This window comes from Typopeltis vanoorti, chromosome 20, assembly GCF_054136105.1.
Source record: "Typopeltis vanoorti isolate ZY-2024b chromosome 20, IOZ_Tvanoo_1.0, whole genome shotgun sequence".
NCBI classification, from domain to species: domain Eukaryota; kingdom Metazoa; phylum Arthropoda; class Arachnida; order Uropygi; family Thelyphonidae; genus Typopeltis; species Typopeltis vanoorti.
This window is the reverse complement of record NC_143568.1, coordinates 50377585-50397784: the sequence shown is the minus strand read 5'-3', so window position 1 is coordinate 50397784 and position 20200 is coordinate 50377585. Positions and strand designations below refer to the sequence as shown.

At 34.9% G+C, this 20200-nt stretch overlaps 1 protein-coding gene across 2 annotated transcripts in view; it reads right to left on the bottom strand.

Annotated features, from left to right (window-relative positions):
* The window catches only part of polo (Serine/threonine-protein kinase polo), a 237114-nt gene that overhangs the window by 16008 nt on the left and 200906 nt on the right, over nucleotides 1–20200 (bottom strand). Inside the window, exon 11 of one of the 2 annotated variants that reach the window (XM_090410779.1) lies at nucleotides 15918–16164. The exons of the other annotated variant lie outside the window; for it this stretch is intronic. Within the exon in view, the coding sequence (XP_090266905.1) occupies nucleotides 15918–16164 (247 nt within the window). The remainder of the gene's footprint in view (nucleotides 1–15917; nucleotides 16165–20200) is intronic. 2 annotated transcript variants of the gene reach the window in all.

Here is a 20200-nt window from a genome sequence, read left to right as displayed (position 1 = left end):
CTTGGGAGTGTTGGTGGATAGGGAGATGAAGTTTAGGGGGCACATTGCGAAAGTAGCTAAATCAGCTCATCAACTCACTTGGTTGTTGAAAAATACCTTGACGAGCAGAGAAAAACAAGTTATTGTACCTCTGTACCGAGCCCTGATAAGACCTCATCTCGACTACTGTGCCCAGATTTGGTCACCTCGGTTCCTTCTTGATGGGGAGGAGGTTGAGAGGATCCAGAGGCGAGTGACTAAGATGATAGCAGGTCTATGGAATGAACCATTTGAGAACAGGTTGAAGATTTGTGGGTTGCAGAAACTAGTTGATAGGCGGAAAAGGGGGAGACATGATTGAGACATTCAAATTGCTAAAAGGATTCTATAGGATTAATTCAGATATTTTTGAGATCAGGACTGGTGGTGGGAGAACTAGGGGACACCCATGGAAGCTGGGCAAGAGCGTGGTTAGCAGGGGTGTTAGAGCTGGGTTCTTTACTTTTAGAGTGGTAAATGAGTGGAATAAGCTGCCAGAGTCTGTTGTGGGTGCTATGACAGTGAGCGAGTTCAAGGCAAGGTATGATAGATACTGTGAGAATGTTGAACAGCTGCATGAACATGATGTTCAGGGCCTCCCTCGATGAGTCTAAGGACTCCTGGAGTAGCCCGTGGTAATAATAATAATAATAATTAACTTATTATCATCAGTTATTTAGTGTTGTGTACATTCTAAGACCAAAGCGATTCCAAAACCAGAGGTTAAGTATTAGCAATGCGTGTGTGTTTATCTGTAGCACCAAATGATGAATGAATTATTCTTGGAAAAAAATATTTTGTTTTCAAGCATTAAAAATATATATATATACAGCCTATGGATTTACTAAGTAATTGTAAATACAAATTTCCTGTTGACAGTTAACAGGAAATTAAACTCTATACTAAGAAAGAGGATTATTATTCTTATTATATTTCTGTAGTACATAAATGACAGGAGTCAGCAGTATGTATTGATGCCTCAATTTTGCATTTCTGAAATTACTAATCTTGATTTAAATACATACAGCAAGCGTAGTATGCATTATGAAATTTTTTCACATAACATAGCACATAAATGGCAAAAATAGACCATATATATAAATGCTTGTAATCTTTGTTTTTTGTTATATTTAGAAAGAATAAAACATCACCATAGCAAAGTAAAAACAAACAAGATGCCACATATATAAACCAGTATTACATCCATTGGGATGTCATTCTAAAGAAAAAGTGATGAATTTGTTTAAGGCACCACACTTGTTATTTTTTTTTTTTAACTGACAATGTTATGATTTTTCCCTCCTTTATATTATTAATTTAATGGTAGAACTGCAGTTTAACATATTTCTACATGTATAGAAAGAGTGATATCTAGTGATCTAGTGTTAAGGGAGAAAAACAGGCAATTAAATTTGCTGACTGCACAGGGCACTACTGAATCTCAGGGGTCAGTTGACCTACTTTTGAATCTTTGAAGGATTGCTGTTTTGCAAGTCGGATAAATGGTAGATGACTGTAAATAAATAAACCACATGAGAAATATTTGTGTACTTAATTTATTTTCATGCATATGAATATTCACAATGTTAAGGTAAATGATTCCCCCCCCCCTTTCCTTCCAGTAATAATCCTACTAGGAGGTAATTTATTTCCTGTATGCTCCATTGTATGCAGTGTCTATATTACATGTAGCTTCCAAGTACTGATTAACATTTATATTTATTTGTATGTATGTATTCTGACTTTTATATCCATATTTATACACTATAAAATTCACATAATATCAGTAATTTATTACATTACAATGACTGGAAGTTGATCTTATTAGCAAAATTAATTCTGATTAATGCTTTTGGATAAGTCTGTTTTGACACTGGTTTCCAGAAGTGATGCCATGTATTAAAGGCATTTGGATGTTGTCTAGTGACTGACAGTCGTCGTAGAGCATGTTGAAGGTGCAGACAACAAATGCATGATAGGGAGTCCAGGATATGGAATCTATGTAGGTAGTGTCTTAATTTTCCATCTCCCATTAGTAGCACGGTTAAACCTGGAGATATGGCATGTTTTTTCAGCCAGAGTCTGCTTCTGATACTTGGCAAGAATTCTTTTGTTGTTGATCTGTTTTCTGATGTTTTCCATTTTACTTTTGCTGTTGTACTTTTGGTAACTTGTTTCTAGTCATTCATTTATAGCCGCTTCATTATCCAGCTGATCTGCTCTGTCGTTTCCTGCTACCCCAGTATGCACATTCACCTAACAGAACTTGATTTCCCATCCCTGATAGAGTGAGATTCCAAACCTGATTTCTGGTCTGTTATATTAACGCTATATGGTTGTTGGAACAGAGGGAATGCAGTCCAGAGCAGCATTCTTGTATAATGGACTATAATATGCAATGAAAGAACAACTGATTCCCTTTGGTTGTGCTTCTGTCAATGTATATATGGAAATCGTCACTTTCAGAGCTTTCTTTCTTTCTCCTTAATATATGTTCTCTTTGCTGGGTGAGGCCCCCTACTGTAATGAAGTGGGCATTTGTAGCAATCTGGATCGGGTGTTGGAATTTCTGTTGTATCTTCCAGAAGCGACTTCATATATAAGAGAGAATTCTTGCATTGTCAGGCAGATCAGTGTTATACGAGCAATAACACAAGCTGCCTCAAAAGATATTGTCCTGTGTTCTTTAATTATTCGTATGGCTATAAGGCAATGAACTCTGTTCAGTTTTTCTTTGAATTTAGTGCATGTTTCTAGGCAGGTGCAGCATAAGATATCAACGAGCACTGAAAACAATATATATATATATTGTTTTCAGTGCTCATTGGCCGATTCTCCACTTTATCCTTGCAGACCTAGATGGTTTACTATTTGTAAGCTTTTTTCCTGCAACATATGAGATGTTTGTCGAAGGTAAATTTTTCATCTATTGTTACTCCTGGATATTTTAAACTCACTGGCTACCCTAGAGAACTTCCTTGTTTAGGAAGAACATTATAGGTTGTTTTGATTTTTTATGTGAGATGTGGAGCACTTTACACTTGGTGCTATTGAAGGTAACTTTCTTCTCTCGTACCCACTATGCAATTTTAAAGAGTTCTTCATCTGGCCATTACTTCTAAATGTAAGACTGAATCATTGTTCTGATCCACAGCAGGAACCCTGCAGACAGCCTTGTTTGACTTCTTTTGTTAGAGCTGTTCATCGACCATTACTTCTAAATGTAAGCCATCACACCCCTGAATTATTGTCCTGGTCGACAGCAAGAACCTTGCGGACAGCCTTGTTTGACTTCTTTTGTTAGAGCTGTTGTTTTTAAATGTCATGGTTTCTCTTCAGAAGAATTATTAGAGTAGGAATGTAAAGAAAGAGTAGAATTATTAGAGAAGGTTTTTTAGACATTTGAAATCTCTTAATCAATTAATTACGGCTGGCCACTATGCAGCATTGAAGGCTCTTTGTACATCAAGTGAGATCAGTAGTAAATCTTTGGTAGAGACTGAGAGTTGTAGAGTAGGTGCCCTCCTTCGATGAGTCTTTGAACTCCTTGGAGTTGTCACATAATATTAATAATTGTGTCTACTGTGCTTGATTGAGATCTAAATGCACATTGATTGCTGCTAAATAGATCTCTTGAGTAGACCAAGTGGATTGTTTGGTTTAATCAGAAGTTTTTCTTAGTACCTTACCAGCAACGTTTACCAGACTAATTGGCCTGTATTTGCTAATTTCATTGGATGTTTCTTTTCCTGGTTTGATTATGGTTATAATTTTAAAGGGTTTACATAATAAAGGAAATTGCCATCTTTTTAGGCATTCGTTGTTTACTGTCATTATGAATTTGTGGAATTTGACAAACACGCTTAGGAGTATATTGCTGGTTATTACATTGTTAGATATTGAATGGAGAACTTCTTGACAAGTTATTCATTCAAGATCTAACATGTAAGCTTCACAAAATAACAAAGAAATTTGCATAATACTTGCTTACCAGCGGAAGGTGAGAAACACCTAAGTTGTTGTATGTGAAAGTATATGTCAGTATGTGTAATGTATTGGAATTATTTATTGTCAAATGGAAAGCTAAAATCAAGAATTATGCCAGATTAGCAATTCGTGTAAAGGAATAATGGTTTAATTTATGTATTATTAAGCTATCATAAAATCGTAAGTCGCCAGGTAAGAAATGACTAATAGGATCAATGGTCATGTCTAAGCCGCAAGCGCCTGTCGTAACGCCAAAGGCTGACGTAAGCGCCTTTCCTCAAAAACACCTAATGGCAAGGAGGGAAAGCAAGGGATCAACCTAAGGGCGATGTAAGTTATGGATCGTGCGAAAAAACAATACAGAAAAAGAGGGCGCTGAGTAAGAATATTTAAGGCAACATGCGCCAAGCTCTAGGCTTTTTTCTGTTTCTTCCGGGATTTTGGAGATCGAGGACTCTTGACGAGTGATCGGAGATAGGACAAGCCAAGAGTGCTGTGTCGATGGACAGCTGGCCGTATTCATGACTTGCACTGAGAGGTATTCCACGGAGACCCATATGAGAATCAACAGCTCATGCAGAATGACCCGCCCGATCGAGCGGAGAAGGCTCGTAGTTCCGGCTATTTTCTTGATTTGTGTCCGGTAGCAGAGAATAGAACAACTCGCTCACAAGACCTGACCCAGAACCATCCAAGACGAAGGATGACACGTGGCAGCTAATAGACCGTCGGAGGGACTTAGTAAAGTAAAGATCCTTTTGTTTTATATCTTGAGATTGTTTGAAGGTAGAATTTGTGTCTTGATAAAGCAAGACTGAGGACATTTTAGAGAACTTTGATAGGATAGAGTAATTAATACAGCCAATTCTATTAGACAAAGAATTGTATAGGATAAATCTCTAACTTGCATAGGATTGAAGTAGTGAAAACCCTTTGTTAATTGAATAAATTTAACTAAGAGAGAAATGAGTTGTGAAATGTCTATTTCATGTAAAATGTGAATGAAGGAACTCGACTTGAGTGTGACACTGTTTAATTATCCATTTGTATTACATGATTTTGCATGTCAGTTTATGTAAGAAGGTTAGATTAGTATTGAATGTCTTATACTTAACATAAGACAATCACTTAGCTAACAATTCAGAAGTTTTGATAACTTAACACAAGATTTAATGTACCTGTCTTTTAGCATTAATAAACATGTTTTGTTACTTGAACCTGAGTCTTGCCTGAATTCGAGGTGTCAAACTACCACTTGTGAAAATAGAACCAAATAGCTGGAAGGAGTTTAGATAATTATATAATTGAGATTAGATCTTAGGTCACGACTGCAAGGTACCGAGATCTATATACTTGTGTGTGAATTCTAGATTAATGTATATGCCTAAAACCTAGGAATATTTCCATGAGCTTGAATTATATTCTTGTTATAGGAAGCTGGCTGGCGCAGTTAAAATAAAAATTTGCCAGTTTCTGAAGAGGAAATATCCCTAGGAGTCAAACCAGGTTATGTATTAAGGAGAAAGATATAACAAGGTAAAAGGATATAGAGAGAACTGGATCAAAATTGGATCATACTAAATACGTACTCTAATAAAGAAACGGAAATACAGAGACGTAACACCATGTTCTCCAGGAGTCTTTGTTGGTTCCATTGATCTTAATACTGACTTGATTTCATTAGTTGTGAATAAATCATCATTAGGAATGTCTATGTCAGTTTCCATTCTTATTAAATTTTTGGATTTCTTCATCTGTTGATTTGTCATCCTCAGGTATAAACTCGTTTGTCATAATAGCTGCAGTTCCTGCTAAGTTTTTAGTGTAGGAGCAGTCTGTTTTCTTGATAGTTGATAACATAGGTGTTGCCTTATTCTTGCTTGCTGCTAATTTATATATGCAGTTCCAAGGATTCAATACCTTTGAAACAATACAGAATTTTTTCCATGATTTTTGTATTTATAGTAGTTCTGTCTTCTACTCTGTCTTAAATCTTGATTATTGTATGTTCTTTGATATAGTCATCTAAGTGTTTACACATCTTCTTAGGACTGTTAGTTCATCATTACGAAGTACTGATTTTCTTCCATTGATATTTAACTTCTTGATTGTTCTAAATGTTTGGTCGCTGGTTTTTTTCAGACTTGATGAAAGTGCGGAAGCAAGGAAGTCTATGTCGGCTTGTGCTGATACCCAGATTGCTAGGTTCTTGTCTAAGCTGAGCTGCTGTTCGCTGATCCCATTCAAGTGATGTTCTGAGATTAGACATGCAAATTCTCTTTTTAATGTTTTTAGAATTGTCTAAATTGGTTTTGTTAGTGAAGCACTTGAAGTTAATGCGATGGTTTGTCTTGTGTATTCCATTTAAATTTTTGTTACTGATGATGAAACTTAATGTTTCATCATCAGTAACAGCTTTCCTCTTCCTTGCATCTCCATTCAGAAACCTGGTAGAATAGCATCATTTGCTATTATCAGATCAATGAAGCTGCTTTTTCTGGTATTTTTGAATGATGAGTATTACAGTCATCGTTTAGTAAGTGTAGAGAATTTGATGCTAAAAACTCTTCCAAATTTTTAACTCTATTGTTTGTGCTCTCATTAAACCATAAAATGGAATGGGCATTACTAGTGGTGAGCCATAAGGGGCTCGCGTGAGCCCTTTGTTAATTTTTTCTCAAATTTGTGAGCTCCTTTTTTTTTTCTTTTTTTTTTGAAAAAATAAAGCAATGTTTTTTTGAAACATATTAAGCGACAAACTCATACGGTAACTTAACAAAAATCTATTCGGCAGTATACAGATTATTTGGAATTATTGTTTCAACTCCTCTATAACGAATGCGCCCAAGTTCAAAAATAAAATAAGCATGCGTTTATTTTATTTTCGAACAGCTGTGTCTTTACCCTTCTCCATTCTGGTAGCCAATCAAATGTTTCATAAAAGATTTCTTTCTTATTATATTTTGATAGTTAAAAAATGTTTTTCTTATGTAAGATAAATTAACACAGTTGATTGTGTGCAAATATTTCATGTTTAGATCATGAAATATTTGTTTAAAAATTATAGCCTTTAGAGGTTGATTGTTCTCTCATACTTTTCGATTGGAATTTGTACACAAGTTGTATCAATAAAAGTAGTGTGAAATATGGCTTTTTTTTTTTCCTCGATGATGCTTGCCCTTTGTTAAAATTCCCATAGCTCACCACTGGGTATTACTATCCATTCCAAGAATTAGGCCATGATTGATGATAAAATCCATGATCTTGCCCTTTTTTTTTTTAAAGTTGTATTTCATGTCAGTATGATAGTCTAGATACATACTCGCAGCAAAAGTTTTAATTCCTCTGTATGTAATTTCGATAAGTACTGTGTCCTCATTGCTGTGCTGAGAAATTAATATTGCCTCGACTTCAGGGTTGACCATGAGTATTACAGTTTTCTTTCTTTCTGATCATTTGGAAAATATTTTATAATTAGTTGGAAAGGCACATATTTTGTTGTTGATGTTGTAAGGTTCTCGTATTAATGCTAGTCCTATATTTTTTCTATTTATGAGTTCTGTTAAGTTATTTACAGCTTGATAGAGTGCTGAAGATTTATCTGAAGGCATGCCAAGTAAGTAGTGCTGCTTCTGCTAGCTTTATTATTGCCTTCCATATTCTATGTTTTCAATTTTGAGCTGTCTACAGCTCAAATTTTCTTTTTTTTTTTCTTTTTTATGTCATGATGAATTTCAGGATCATCTTTGTATTGCCACTGAAGAATTCTTCATTCTGCATGCATATTGAGTCAATTGCATTGTTCATATCAATTTCGCTGAGAATATTGTACACAATTAAATTTACAATTTGTGTAAAATGGTTCTTACTAGGATTTGGTAGTAATGTGCATTCCTTACAGATTTTTTTATTAGCAAGTCTCTGTCAGTCTTTTCTTTGGATTGAATTATTCCTCCATTATTAATACTTTTAATTTTTGCGATTCTGATTTTTCTTGGGTCTATTCTTTTATATTTTTGGTTTCTTTGCTGTTTAGTTGAGCTATCGGTTTCACTATCAATTTATAGTAAGGATTGTTTTCAGATGACTTTGTTTTTAGCATTGTTTTAACAAATTGTGAGTACAGCTGAGTATACTAAGCTAAGTTAGCTTGTTTGTAATAGAATGCAGTTCTTTTGATATTTTTGTTTCATTTTTCATTTTATCGAATACCTTCGTTAGTTCACTCACTGCAGTTAGTATGTCCTTTTTTGAATCGTTTCTTAAATTGCTGCTTACTTTGGGAATGTTATGCAGCAAATCGAAGGCTTTTTCGAACTCTAATTCATCCTGTGCCACCATCTTAGTGTTAACACTTTGACGACCATATGCAACAAGTGTGCCACATGCATACACTTTCTGCTAGCGCCATGCGATACATATATGTTTCACAGGTTAACTTGTCGTTATTCCTCAGTGAAACAGCTGTGTCTTACAGCAGCTATTTTTAATGCATGGCCTGGTGCACTAAAAATTGAGCTTAGCCCATCAAAATACTTGAAATTTTTCATGTATCAAAATAAGAAAATATACGTACAGGTATCCCTCGATTAACGCGATTAATTAATCCCTCGATGTTACTGCGTATATCAAAATCACGTTAATCAAATATAACAATCAATGCTAAAAAGTACAATTCGTCAATGATCGATTACTGTATTAATAATTTATTTTATATGGTACTCTTTTAGGAAAGATAAAAATGTATGCAAAGTAAATGTTTAATAAATACTTGTACCTACATTATTTACTGGAATTTTTTTTATCGAAACAAGTTATCAAGAGTCATTTGAATAGTTTTTGTTTTTTTCTTTTCAGCATAATGACTCTCCAGACCTCGGCAAACAAGCAATAAAACAAAGAAAAAACACTGCAAATATAATACATAATAGTACAAATTAAGTGGATGTTGAATCCAACATTATTTGATAGCCGAATATAGAAACCACAAGAGTTTCGTGCTGAAACTATAGAAACTAAAAGTTTCTGAGAATGCAAGCATAAGCAACCTTATGGGCAACTCATAGTAAAGGTAGAGTAAGCTGCGGATCGCTTTCCTTAGTATTTTCCATAATGTAAAGCACATCTCCTAGAGCAGTGGTCTCCAAACTTTTTTGATCACGTACCCCCAAGAGAGAAAAAATAAAGAGCACGTACCCCCAATTGATCGAGCAAAAATCTATTGTAATAAGTATTATAAAGAGGAAATATGCCTTGTATCATCATATAATAAATAAAAACACTAGATATTTTTATACATTATTTTTATTATTAACAGCTTACAAACATTTATTACAATATTTAATGTGAACAATGGCCTTGCATTTCTTTCATAATTTCTTGAAATTCTGGTTTGATGGCTTCTGATACTGCGATACGAAGGTCTGGTTCCAAGTTTAATTTATTTCGATATTTGGTTTTAATACCTGTCATTGCAGAAAATGATACCTCACATAAACGGTAGGAGTGCATCATTTGCTGTGTTTACTAAATTGCTATACTCAGACTTCAGTTCCATCCACCAATTGTGAAGAGATTTCTGTTGAAATTCGTTTTCCAAAGTTGTGTTGTATCTAATGTCAATTAATTGCTCTTGAAAAAATAATCGGAAGGTGGTCAATTTTTACATTTTCTGCAAATGGGTATAAAATCCATTGAAATTCTTCGCCAGGAAGATCTGTGAATAAGTTACAAAAGTATGTCTCTAAACTTTTTAAACATGCAGATATTAGACTTTTATAAAGATGGAAACATTTCTAAACATCCCTTTTCAAATTTCTCTCTCCACAGCACCATTTTCTTTCGAAATACAGTTATTTTCTCATTCATTGTTAAAATGTTACCTTTTCCTTGAAGAGACAAATTAAGCATGTTTACTTTTTCAAAAATATCAGCTAGGTAGCATAGTATTAATAACCACTTATCGTTATTGAAAAGATCTGCAAATTTTTTATCTTTATCCAGTAGGAAAATGCGCAACTCGTCTTTTAGGTCTACGACTCTCTTAAGCCCTTTTCCTCGAGATAACCAATGAACCTCCATGTGGTATAGAAGATTTTTGTGGATACTGCCCATCTCTTGACATAGTACTGTAAATATTTTACTATTCAAAGGCCTCGTTTTTATAAAATTAACTATATTGATAACATCCTGCAGTATTTTGTGTATATCAGGCTGCATTTTTTTTGCCACAATAGCTTGCCTGTGGAAAATACAATGAATGTGGTGCAATTTCAGTTACTTTACCTTTGAATCCTTTCTTTGTACCAGTTAAAGCAGATGCTCCATCGCTAGTTATGCTTAAACAGTTTTTCCACAAATTATTGTTTTTAACAAAGTTATTTACTGTTGAGAAGATATCTTCCCCTGTACATCTTTCCTGCTCACAAAAAAGTAGTTCTTCGTGTAATTCATTATTAAAATAATATCTAGTAAATACCAATAACTGAGACAGGTTGGCAACATCTGTGCTTTCATCAAACTGTATAGCAAATTTCCCACATTGAGTCATTTGTTTTAATAGTTGCTTCTTTATATTATCTGCAATGATTTCTATATGTCTACCAATAGTATTTGCTGATAAGGGAATACATTTTAGTTTATCTGCATATTCTTTTCCATGGATTATTTCTACTGTTTTTATGGCGGTTGGGAGTACAAGTATTTCCCCAATGGTGTGTGGCTTTTGGTCTTTTGCAATTAAGAATGCAACCTCAAGAGATGCCTCCAAATATTTATCGTTAATTTTAGTGAATTTTTTTAAGTTGTTGGATTGAGAATTACATGTCTTCAAACATCGTTCAAAGAATTGTAAAGATTTGTGTTCATGTTCAGGATGTTTAGTTTTTAAGTGTCTTACTAATAATGATGGTTTCATACTTCCATTACATAGCATCTCATGACACAATACACATGTAGGACGAGGTTCATTGTTGACTATCGTCGATGTAAATCCCCATTTCAAGTAGTCTTCTTGGGCAAGGTTTTGTTAAGTTTCAGATTAATGTTTTTATCACTTAATTTGACTGATAACGAACTTGTTTGAATAGAAGAATCAATCCTATCTTTTCCTTGTTGTTCGTCTGATGTAGAAGTACTATCATAATTATCTTCAATTTGCAGTTTCTTTGGAGGAAATTTTTTTAACCATTTATCCATTTTGTGAGGGTTAATTTGTAAAATTTAAATATAATTCATTTACTATTGATAATATTAAACACTTTTAAAAAATGTAAGCAATTTTGATAATATTAATTCACTATTTCTAGTGTAAACGTAAAAGTAAGCACAAAAAAGCATTGGAATTGCACAGAAAAAATATATACTAAAAAATCGTTAAACTTACTACTAATAGTCAAATAATTAATACAACTGTGGTGTCATCTGTAGATAGCAGGATAACTAAGCAATTTTCTTTCTCTAGTTGGGCTTGTCAACACTAGGATGCTCTACAAATAATGGCAATTATAAGAAGTAAGAGATTTACTCCCTAGTTTTAAAAACATGACAGCTTCGCCATGGACAATTATGTGCGCTACTCGCAAATTTAAGTTTACAGGATCTTTATAACGTCTTTGTCTATGTTAGATATATGTTTAATTGATGAAAGAAAGTAATATTCTTTATCTTTAATTAATTACTTAATTTTTTTCCTATCAATATAAAACTTTTTTTGACGTACCCTGTGTATCAACTCGCGTACCCCAGGGGTTACACGTACCACACTTTGGAGACCACTGTCCTGGAGGACATGTATGATAAATAAGCCTTTGGCTCTCTATTTCAATAATACATGATGGTTTATTTATTTTCAGTTACAATCTAAAAATTATTGAACAAACAAACCATACTATACTAACATCGGAGGTTGCGGTATCTCTCAGGTACAATTTACTGTCAAATATCACTAACCTTTACATAACATATGTTAAACCAAACTTACAGCAAAAAACAGAGCGGAATATCACTCGCAACATATGAATGCACAGCTACTCATGACCTCCAAGCTATATACTGAATTATGTAAGAAAATTTATATTAAACATTTTGCATGTATCTGTCAGATTAGCAGCGAGCTCTGCAAGATCAAAGGCATGTTAATCAAGGGGATTGCCGTAATTAATTTCGCTGCGTTGATCAAATCCCGCTTTAAACAAAACCACGTTAAGCAAGGGATGCATGTATATATTTTTACTATTTTTTTGCAAGTGTTTCAATAAAACAAAGGAGATAAATTGAAGTATTTATTTCAAAAAGGCAAGAAATGAAAGCTATTTTGATTTCAACTTGACAATAAATGAAACATTATCTTTATTATTTTTAGTCAAAAAAAAAAAAAAAAAGCTAATTGCTAAAGGGTGCAATCAGGCTTCACAAAAGCATGTCACAGTAATATTTTTTGCACTGGCCACATTTCCACGAAGAAAATGCTTTCTTCGTGGAAATGCAGCTGCAACATGAAATCTCATGTTGACTGCAATCACGTTGCAGCTGCAACATTTCTGTTGATATCTTGTTATAGCAAACACATCTTTGCCTGTTGGATGTACCCATATCTGCCAACATATGTTTATTCATCTTCTGGGATTGACGTTCTCGATTATTTTTAGACATACCTAACAAAGATTCGGCAACTTGCTCTCTAAAAGCAGTCATTGATATGTTTCAACCAGTTACACCTTTATAGAGGAAATAAGAGTTTACGACAGACGACACCCTAGAAGCATGTCGACGCAATTTTCCTGAACCATTTGATACCCTTTCTCGAACTTGTTGAATAAGATTTGATCTGGTCAGATAAATCTATGAAAGTCTTAGATTTGTTATAATCTACGATGGCATCAGGCTTATTTATTTCAGAATTTCTACTGCAGCTGACAGTCATCATCTGACCAACATGCTTTGTAGAAAGAGTTAGGACATCACATTTGTCCTGCCACTTCGTGACCACAATTCCTGTATTGCTCTCCATAGAAATGCATTCACCTTTTCTTAGTTTTTTTTTTTTTTAAAATTACTTCTCCTGGGTTGTTTTTCCTCAAGGTACCGACGAGGTGTGTTTTTCTTTCAAGAAACTTATGGGTGAGATCTACACTTGTGTAATAATTGTCTACGTAAACTCTTCTGCCACAATCCAGCAGTGGGTCGCATAATTTCATAACAATAGCAGTTGGGACATTTTCATTGGCATTTGTCAAATTTTTCTCTTTCCCGCAATAAATTCTGAAGTCATAGGTATAGCCACCTTCGACGCATAACTTGAATAGTTTGACTCCAAATTTATGTCGTTTGATTTTTTATGTATTGCAGGAATGTTATCCTGCCTCGAAAAGGGACCAATGTCTCGTCTATACAGACTCCTTCACTGGGTGTGAAATAATGTTTAAATTTAGCTCTCAAAGATTCAATTAGTGGCATGAGCTTATATGGTTTATTGGAAACATCTGCATTTTCATTATTCGAAAAATGCCAGTTTGATAGCAGCAGCTCAAAATGATTTCGTGACATGACATTACTAATTTTATTTGAATACATTATTTTTTTTTGACTAATAGTCAGACAAGTGAGGCAAACGGAAAAGACCCATCCCAAGCTGCAATCCAATGAAAGTCTTCATTTCCTGTATGTTGGTATCCTTCTATTTGTTGATTCTCATACTGGGCAAACAACTTGCATTTATTTTCTGAGAAGCATAACAATTAGTTTCGTTTGATCATGAGTTCCAACAAATGATCATCTAAGAACAATCTATAAAAATCGATGGGCAACTTTTCAAACATATTTTCAAAGAGTTCAAGTATTCCTGCATTTTCACCTTCGAATGGAAATTCCTTCAAATACCTTCCTGTTACTTTGCCCCATGCCAGAGAGGATAATTCATCTTCGTTTTCTTTTCCTGAGGAATCATTTAGGTAGAAATCTCACAACATTCTCAATAGTTTCTGGGATGTGGTCGTCTGTAAAATAGTTTTTGGTAGGTATGTTTGTGGATGAGGAACAAGATGGAAAAACAGGAGGAACGTCTGGCAGTGTTTTTTTCTTTTTCAAGAGCAGTCTTTCACTATCTGAAGATGATGAGCTGCCTACTTTACTTGGCTTGTACTCAGCATCATCAGATGAGCCCTCGAAAGGATGGTCTTCTTCTTCGGAGATCAATTCATCCAAAAGTTTTCTGCAATCTTTGCTGCTGTCTCTCATAGTCACCCATGTTACTAAAATAACAACATTCTCAAAACATGCAATATTTTACATCAGAATTACCTAATGAAAAGAAGTACCTGTTTTCTGTTTCACTATATCACTTAGCTAGCGATAAAACAAAGTCACAACAACTCAGTAAACAAATATACTAAGAAATCCAAACTTGGTAGATAGGTTATATGTGAAACACACATGCCTCACATGGCCACGTGGTGTTTTATGTTGGCACAGTCTTACTTTGCTCAGCAGGCCATGTGAAACACACGTGTGTCACACTAAATAAACGTCTCAACAAAAACAAAAAATTGTTTTCACAGCATGGTAAGTGAAATAATAATCACTAGAATAACATAATATGACGATTCAGTGTAGTGGCCTGTGAAGACGGAAAAAATTAGAATCGCAGCAGTTAAAGTGTTAATCAAAGTTGTAGTATAACAACTTTCCTATTGAATTACTAAGTTTTCTAAGGTACAAAGTTTAAGAGATTGTATTTACAGTTGTGCTACTTGCTCCGGGAAGTGAAGCTTCCACTGAATTAGACTTTAGAGGGTTATTTCTTGTGACCTTTGTGCATCCAGTGGTAGAAGTGTGTGTGTAGTGGGGAGGACTGCTAGCCCTTGCTATAGTAGCTAATCCTACTATGAGAGGGATGTTGTCTTTAAGGGTAGCTGAACAATGAATACAGTCTGACCAGCAGTATTCAGTCCATAAAGAGAGAATAAAAAATCACTCATACGTGCTTAGGACTATAATGATATGGAGTAAATTACTCACTGTTAGAAAGAGCACTGTACAAGCAAAACTGGATGTAACTCGTTACATCCAGTTTTCCTGTTTGATACTGAACAAAACCAAGGTAAAAAGAGGAGCAATCCAAGCCTACTCATGTTCTTATGTGTGTGTGTATTTTATTTTTTTGATGAATGTGTAGGGATAGAGGTTTAGATATTTAGAACATGAAAAGAAATGAAAAGGTTCTTTAGGAATGTATGATGCAAATTATGATATTCTTCAAATTTTTAGATTGTTAAGTCAGGTGACTTGAAAACTTTGGAGCACAGAAATAGTCTGGTATAGTGGAATATTTGATATGGTGCATTTTCTTTATAATAGTATTGTACCTATGGTGCTTCACTTGGGGCACTTTAAGTTGTTATTAATCAGTTGTTTTTTTAATAATGATGTTTGTTATAGTAAGAGTAATTGTAAAAAACAACTGATTTTAATATCACAAATTAGCTCCTTACTTGGTGTTAAACAAAAAATGACATTTCTGATTTTAAGCAGCATCAGTTAATACTGATTATTTTTGCTTTCTCATCATCTCATCTTCCTTATACCCTCTTTTACCTTGCGGTGTCGAGGGTCCATTGATCATCGGACCTCACTCCGTTTACAGGATAAGGTGGTCACAGCCTTATGTCCCGGTGTATCCTATGGCCTGTAGTGTTGAGTTCTCAAGGCCAGTTTGCCTGCTTTGCGGGATGAAAAACCCCAGAATAAACTGGGGAAAAAACCCTGCTGTCCACGCCCAAGACTGGCTAACTTGGCTATGGCTGAGGAAGATCCTTCAGCTCCTCAAGTCACTGACAGGAATCGAATTTCAATTTAAATATTTTACATTACATTTCCGTATTGATAAATTATAATGAACTTAAATTTCTACTCACCTGAAGAGTACCATTTGTTAGGTGAAACACAATAGCATTACGAGTTCGAAACCAGGCTCGTAGATATGGAAGACGTGTAAGTTCATCTCCTTCTCTAGGTGTTATAGTCTCTCCTGCTTTCAACAAGTGTTCGCTCATGTAGTTTTGAAAATACTTAAGTAATGTTACCTTTTTACTTAATGTTTCAGGATACTCATGTAAAGTATGATAATGCTCTTTACCATCTCTCTCTATGTAATGGATATTCCTAAAAATTAATAGGTAATAATTCACAATCAAACAATAGTATTCTGAAATGACGTGTCATGCATAAATATATTGCAATTAATTGTTATAAATGGCATACAGCCAGTTTTATTAAGTGTATTATCATAACCTTTCGACCAACCTTTTTTTCCCCTACCAATCGACTAACCTTTGCCGGCAAAGGTTGGTCGATTGGTAGAGCCTCTGCTACTAATGGCTCGGTTAAGTAAGTTTGAGCGGAGTTAGTAGTTGGAAGGGGACGAATCGTTCGATGCTGTTGGCACACTCTCCCTCGATGAGTCTTTGGACTCCCTGGAGGTGTCAAATAATAACAATAACATATTCATATGGACATCACATTCATTGAACAGTTCACAGGAGAATGCTTTTATGTAATATATAGTTAAGAATTACTATAAACACACAGTTGACTCTCACTGCAGTAAAACTACTATAACAAACTATCAGAGAGTTCTAAACAAAACTCCAGATATAATTAATATGTTAAAAAAAAAAGCAGGTAACCTTTTATAATGAACTGCTTTTAAGTGAGAATCAACTGTACATATTTTCTATTTAACTGGAAACTAATTTATTTTAGTTATTTCAACAACAATGAAAATTAGCCATCCTATGAAAACTACTTTTTTATTCTTGTAGTGCTGAATTTAACACTGCATGACATAGCATAGCATGAATGACTACCAAAACATAAGCCTGTCCATGTCTGTTTGAAGAGAGCTTTATCAACTTTATTCATCGATGAGTAAACAAAGGTTTAACCAGCAGCAGCACAGCACCACAAACATGGTCAACCATGAAGCAATTTGGGGACTTACATCTTTATATCACACAAGGACCAATGCAAGAACTCTGCAACAAGCTGGTCAGGGTCTCCTGAAAAGTCCAAATAAGGAAAAATAGAGGATCCTGCATTAAGCGAGACAAAAAACACAAGAAAGAAAAAGAAGCATGAAAGACTGTTGCATAAACTGGAGAATATGGGATCAGATTATAAACTATTAGCATGGATAAGAGGATGGCTCACTGACAGATATTAAAAAGTCGTATATGAGGTGAATCTACAAGATTCAAGGTAACCAGTGGTGTGCCTCAAGGACCAGTCCTTGGTCCATTGTTATTCAATCTGTACATTAATGACATTGGGAAGGATTTGACATATGATATACAGCTATTTGCTTATGATGCAAAGATAGGTAGGGTAATCAGAAGTGCTGCTGATAAGCAGTACTTGCAGAATGATTTGAATAGGCTGGAAATGTGGGCATGTGAAAATGGCTGTCAGTTTAATGTTAATGAATGTAAAGCCATGCATTTTGGTCTGATTAGATATCCAAAGTCATATTATATTGGTGGGATTGCTAGAAGAAACTGATTAGGCTGGGGATGGGGGTGGAGTCTTAGTAGACAGGAATTTGAAGTTCAAGGATTATATAAGCAAAAATTGTAAATACAACTCTGAGAATAATTGCAATGCTGAAATGAACCTTGCCATGTAAAGATAAGGAAGTCATTTTGCCTCTTTACAAGTCACTGATAAGACCTCACTTGGATCTTGGACTACTGCACGCAGGTCTGGTCTCCTGTTTTCCGTAGTGATTCTGATACAGTGGAGAGAGTGCAAAGGAGAGTGTCAAAATTGATATCAGGATTGTGGAATATTGATTATGAAGAGAGACTGAGAATTTGTAGGTTGCAGACACTAGCAAACAGGAGAAAGAAGGGGTGATATGATTGCAAATTACAAACTTCTGAACAGGTTATACAGAATTTCAGAAGATGGAATTTAATTTTATGGAGGGTGGGGAAAGGATAAGGACTAGATTTTTCTCTCATAAAGTGATGCATGATCAGAATGGATTGCTGGTGCGAATGGTGCCTCCCTTAATGAGTTCCTCATCCCTCGAGGTCCCATTTAATAATATTTGATATCATTGTTATTATGTAACAATTCAGGCAATAATGACTATGGAAAGGAAGGAAGGCGTATCTATAATATTCAATACTAAAAGTGAAGATGATAATCTTTAATGGCAGGTAATGTTAACTAGGATGATGCAAACAAACAACAAAATGGAGAAATGGATCACAAAAGGTTCTACTAAGGAAGTGGAGGAGGAATTTTTGAAATCATTACAGTAAATAGTCGACATTACGAAAAGTTGGTCCTTTTTATACAAGGAAGTAGGAAATGATTACAAGACATATAAAAATGTTTTGGCCAAAAAGCAGAGAACAATAATGATATTCAGGTATGGATTAATAACTAATATGTTCCAACAAAGATATCCATAAATTTACATAGCGCGAGATATAAGAATTCTCTCAGACCACATTATTGGTGACATTTGTTTCAATATTTTCAAAATGCTTCAGCATACAACATATTTGAAAGATGATGTAATCACCTTTAATTTTGAGTAGAATAAAAATGAATTTCATTCTGATAAAAAATATGTACAAATGTTTTAAAAAGCTTTCAGAGGCAAACTGAAGGCACATAAAAAAAAAATTTTGAAAACAAGACCGAAAACCCGGGGGACTTATTTACAGACACTAACAAAGAAGTCTACAAGGATTTTTTTTTTAAAAAAAAATCAGAATACCAGTTGGATTCAGAAGGTCGAAGAGGTAATAAAAGTTCTTAGCAAGTAAGTCCAGTATTTGTTCAGAAATATGTAAAAGTGGCTAAACGAAAGTGAAAGAAAAATTTGTAAGAATATGGATATATATGAGGAAAGTAGCGATATATTCAGGAGGCTAATTTAATAGCCCCCTGAACATATTGGTACTTAACTGAAGAAAAGAATAAAAGGAATCAGAAATGATATGCCATCATCAATTTCCTGATATGTACCCTCAAGGATAAGGGATAATCCTTGAGGGTACATATATGCACCCTCAAGGTAAATATATGCACAATACATCTCTAATACAGACTTAGCCTCTCCTTTACCAAGACCATACTGCATGGCAAAGATTAACATCCTTCCAGAGGTGTCCCCATTTTCACAGGACAGTACGGATCTAGACTGGAAAGTCGAAAAATATTCCAGACGAAGGCAATGACACATCACCTCTGTACCTTGTCAAGAACATTCTATGAACATGCCAAAAATGAGAACGTACGATATGGTGCTGGATGGCAAGACCCCCGGGTCTGAAGGCATCCAAACAAGTAGAACTAGTTTTTATGATGTGTCCAGGTCAAACCCAGAAAGAAGCTTGGTCACGGATGTTGCTGGTTGGAAAAGGGCGACTCCCTGTTTCACAAGAAACCACAAGATTGGAACTTCGAATGTTAGAAGTATGAACCAAGTAAGCTAAAAATAATAATGACGGAAATGGAGTGCAAGAAGCTGGATATATTGGGAATAAGTAAACTTAGATGGACAGGAATGGGCCATTTTCAGTCAGGGGACTATATGGTGTATTACTCAGGAAAAAGATGGCTAGGTATGTATTAGGTTATAATCCAGTGAGTGACAGAATCATTTCTCTCAGAGTGAGTGGACATCCAATGAATATGACCATCTTCAGGTTTATGCACCCACTGCGAAGCAGCAGAAGAAGACATAGAAGAATTTTATGTCACGTTACAAGAAGTGATACATGCAACACCAAAGCGAGATTTATGGCTACTTATCGGAGATTGGAATGCAAAAGTGGGAGAAACAGAGGAACAAGGAATAGCAGGTCATTTTGGTTCATGTATTCGTAACACTGCAAGGAAGACTAGTTGAGTTTTGTGCAGAGAATAGTTTATTTGTTGCTAACACCTGCTTTAAACAGCACAAATGAAGATTGTATGGATATCACCTAATGGAAAATACAGAAATCAAATTGACTGTATACTTGGACAAAGAAGATGAAGTGCAATTCAGTCTGTCAAGATTTTTGCAGGTGCAGACTGTGGAACAGACCATGAATTATTAGTGGCTATGATAGATGTGAAATTGCAGAAACTGAAACCAACACAAATGTCGATCAGATATGATCTTGGAAACATAACAGTT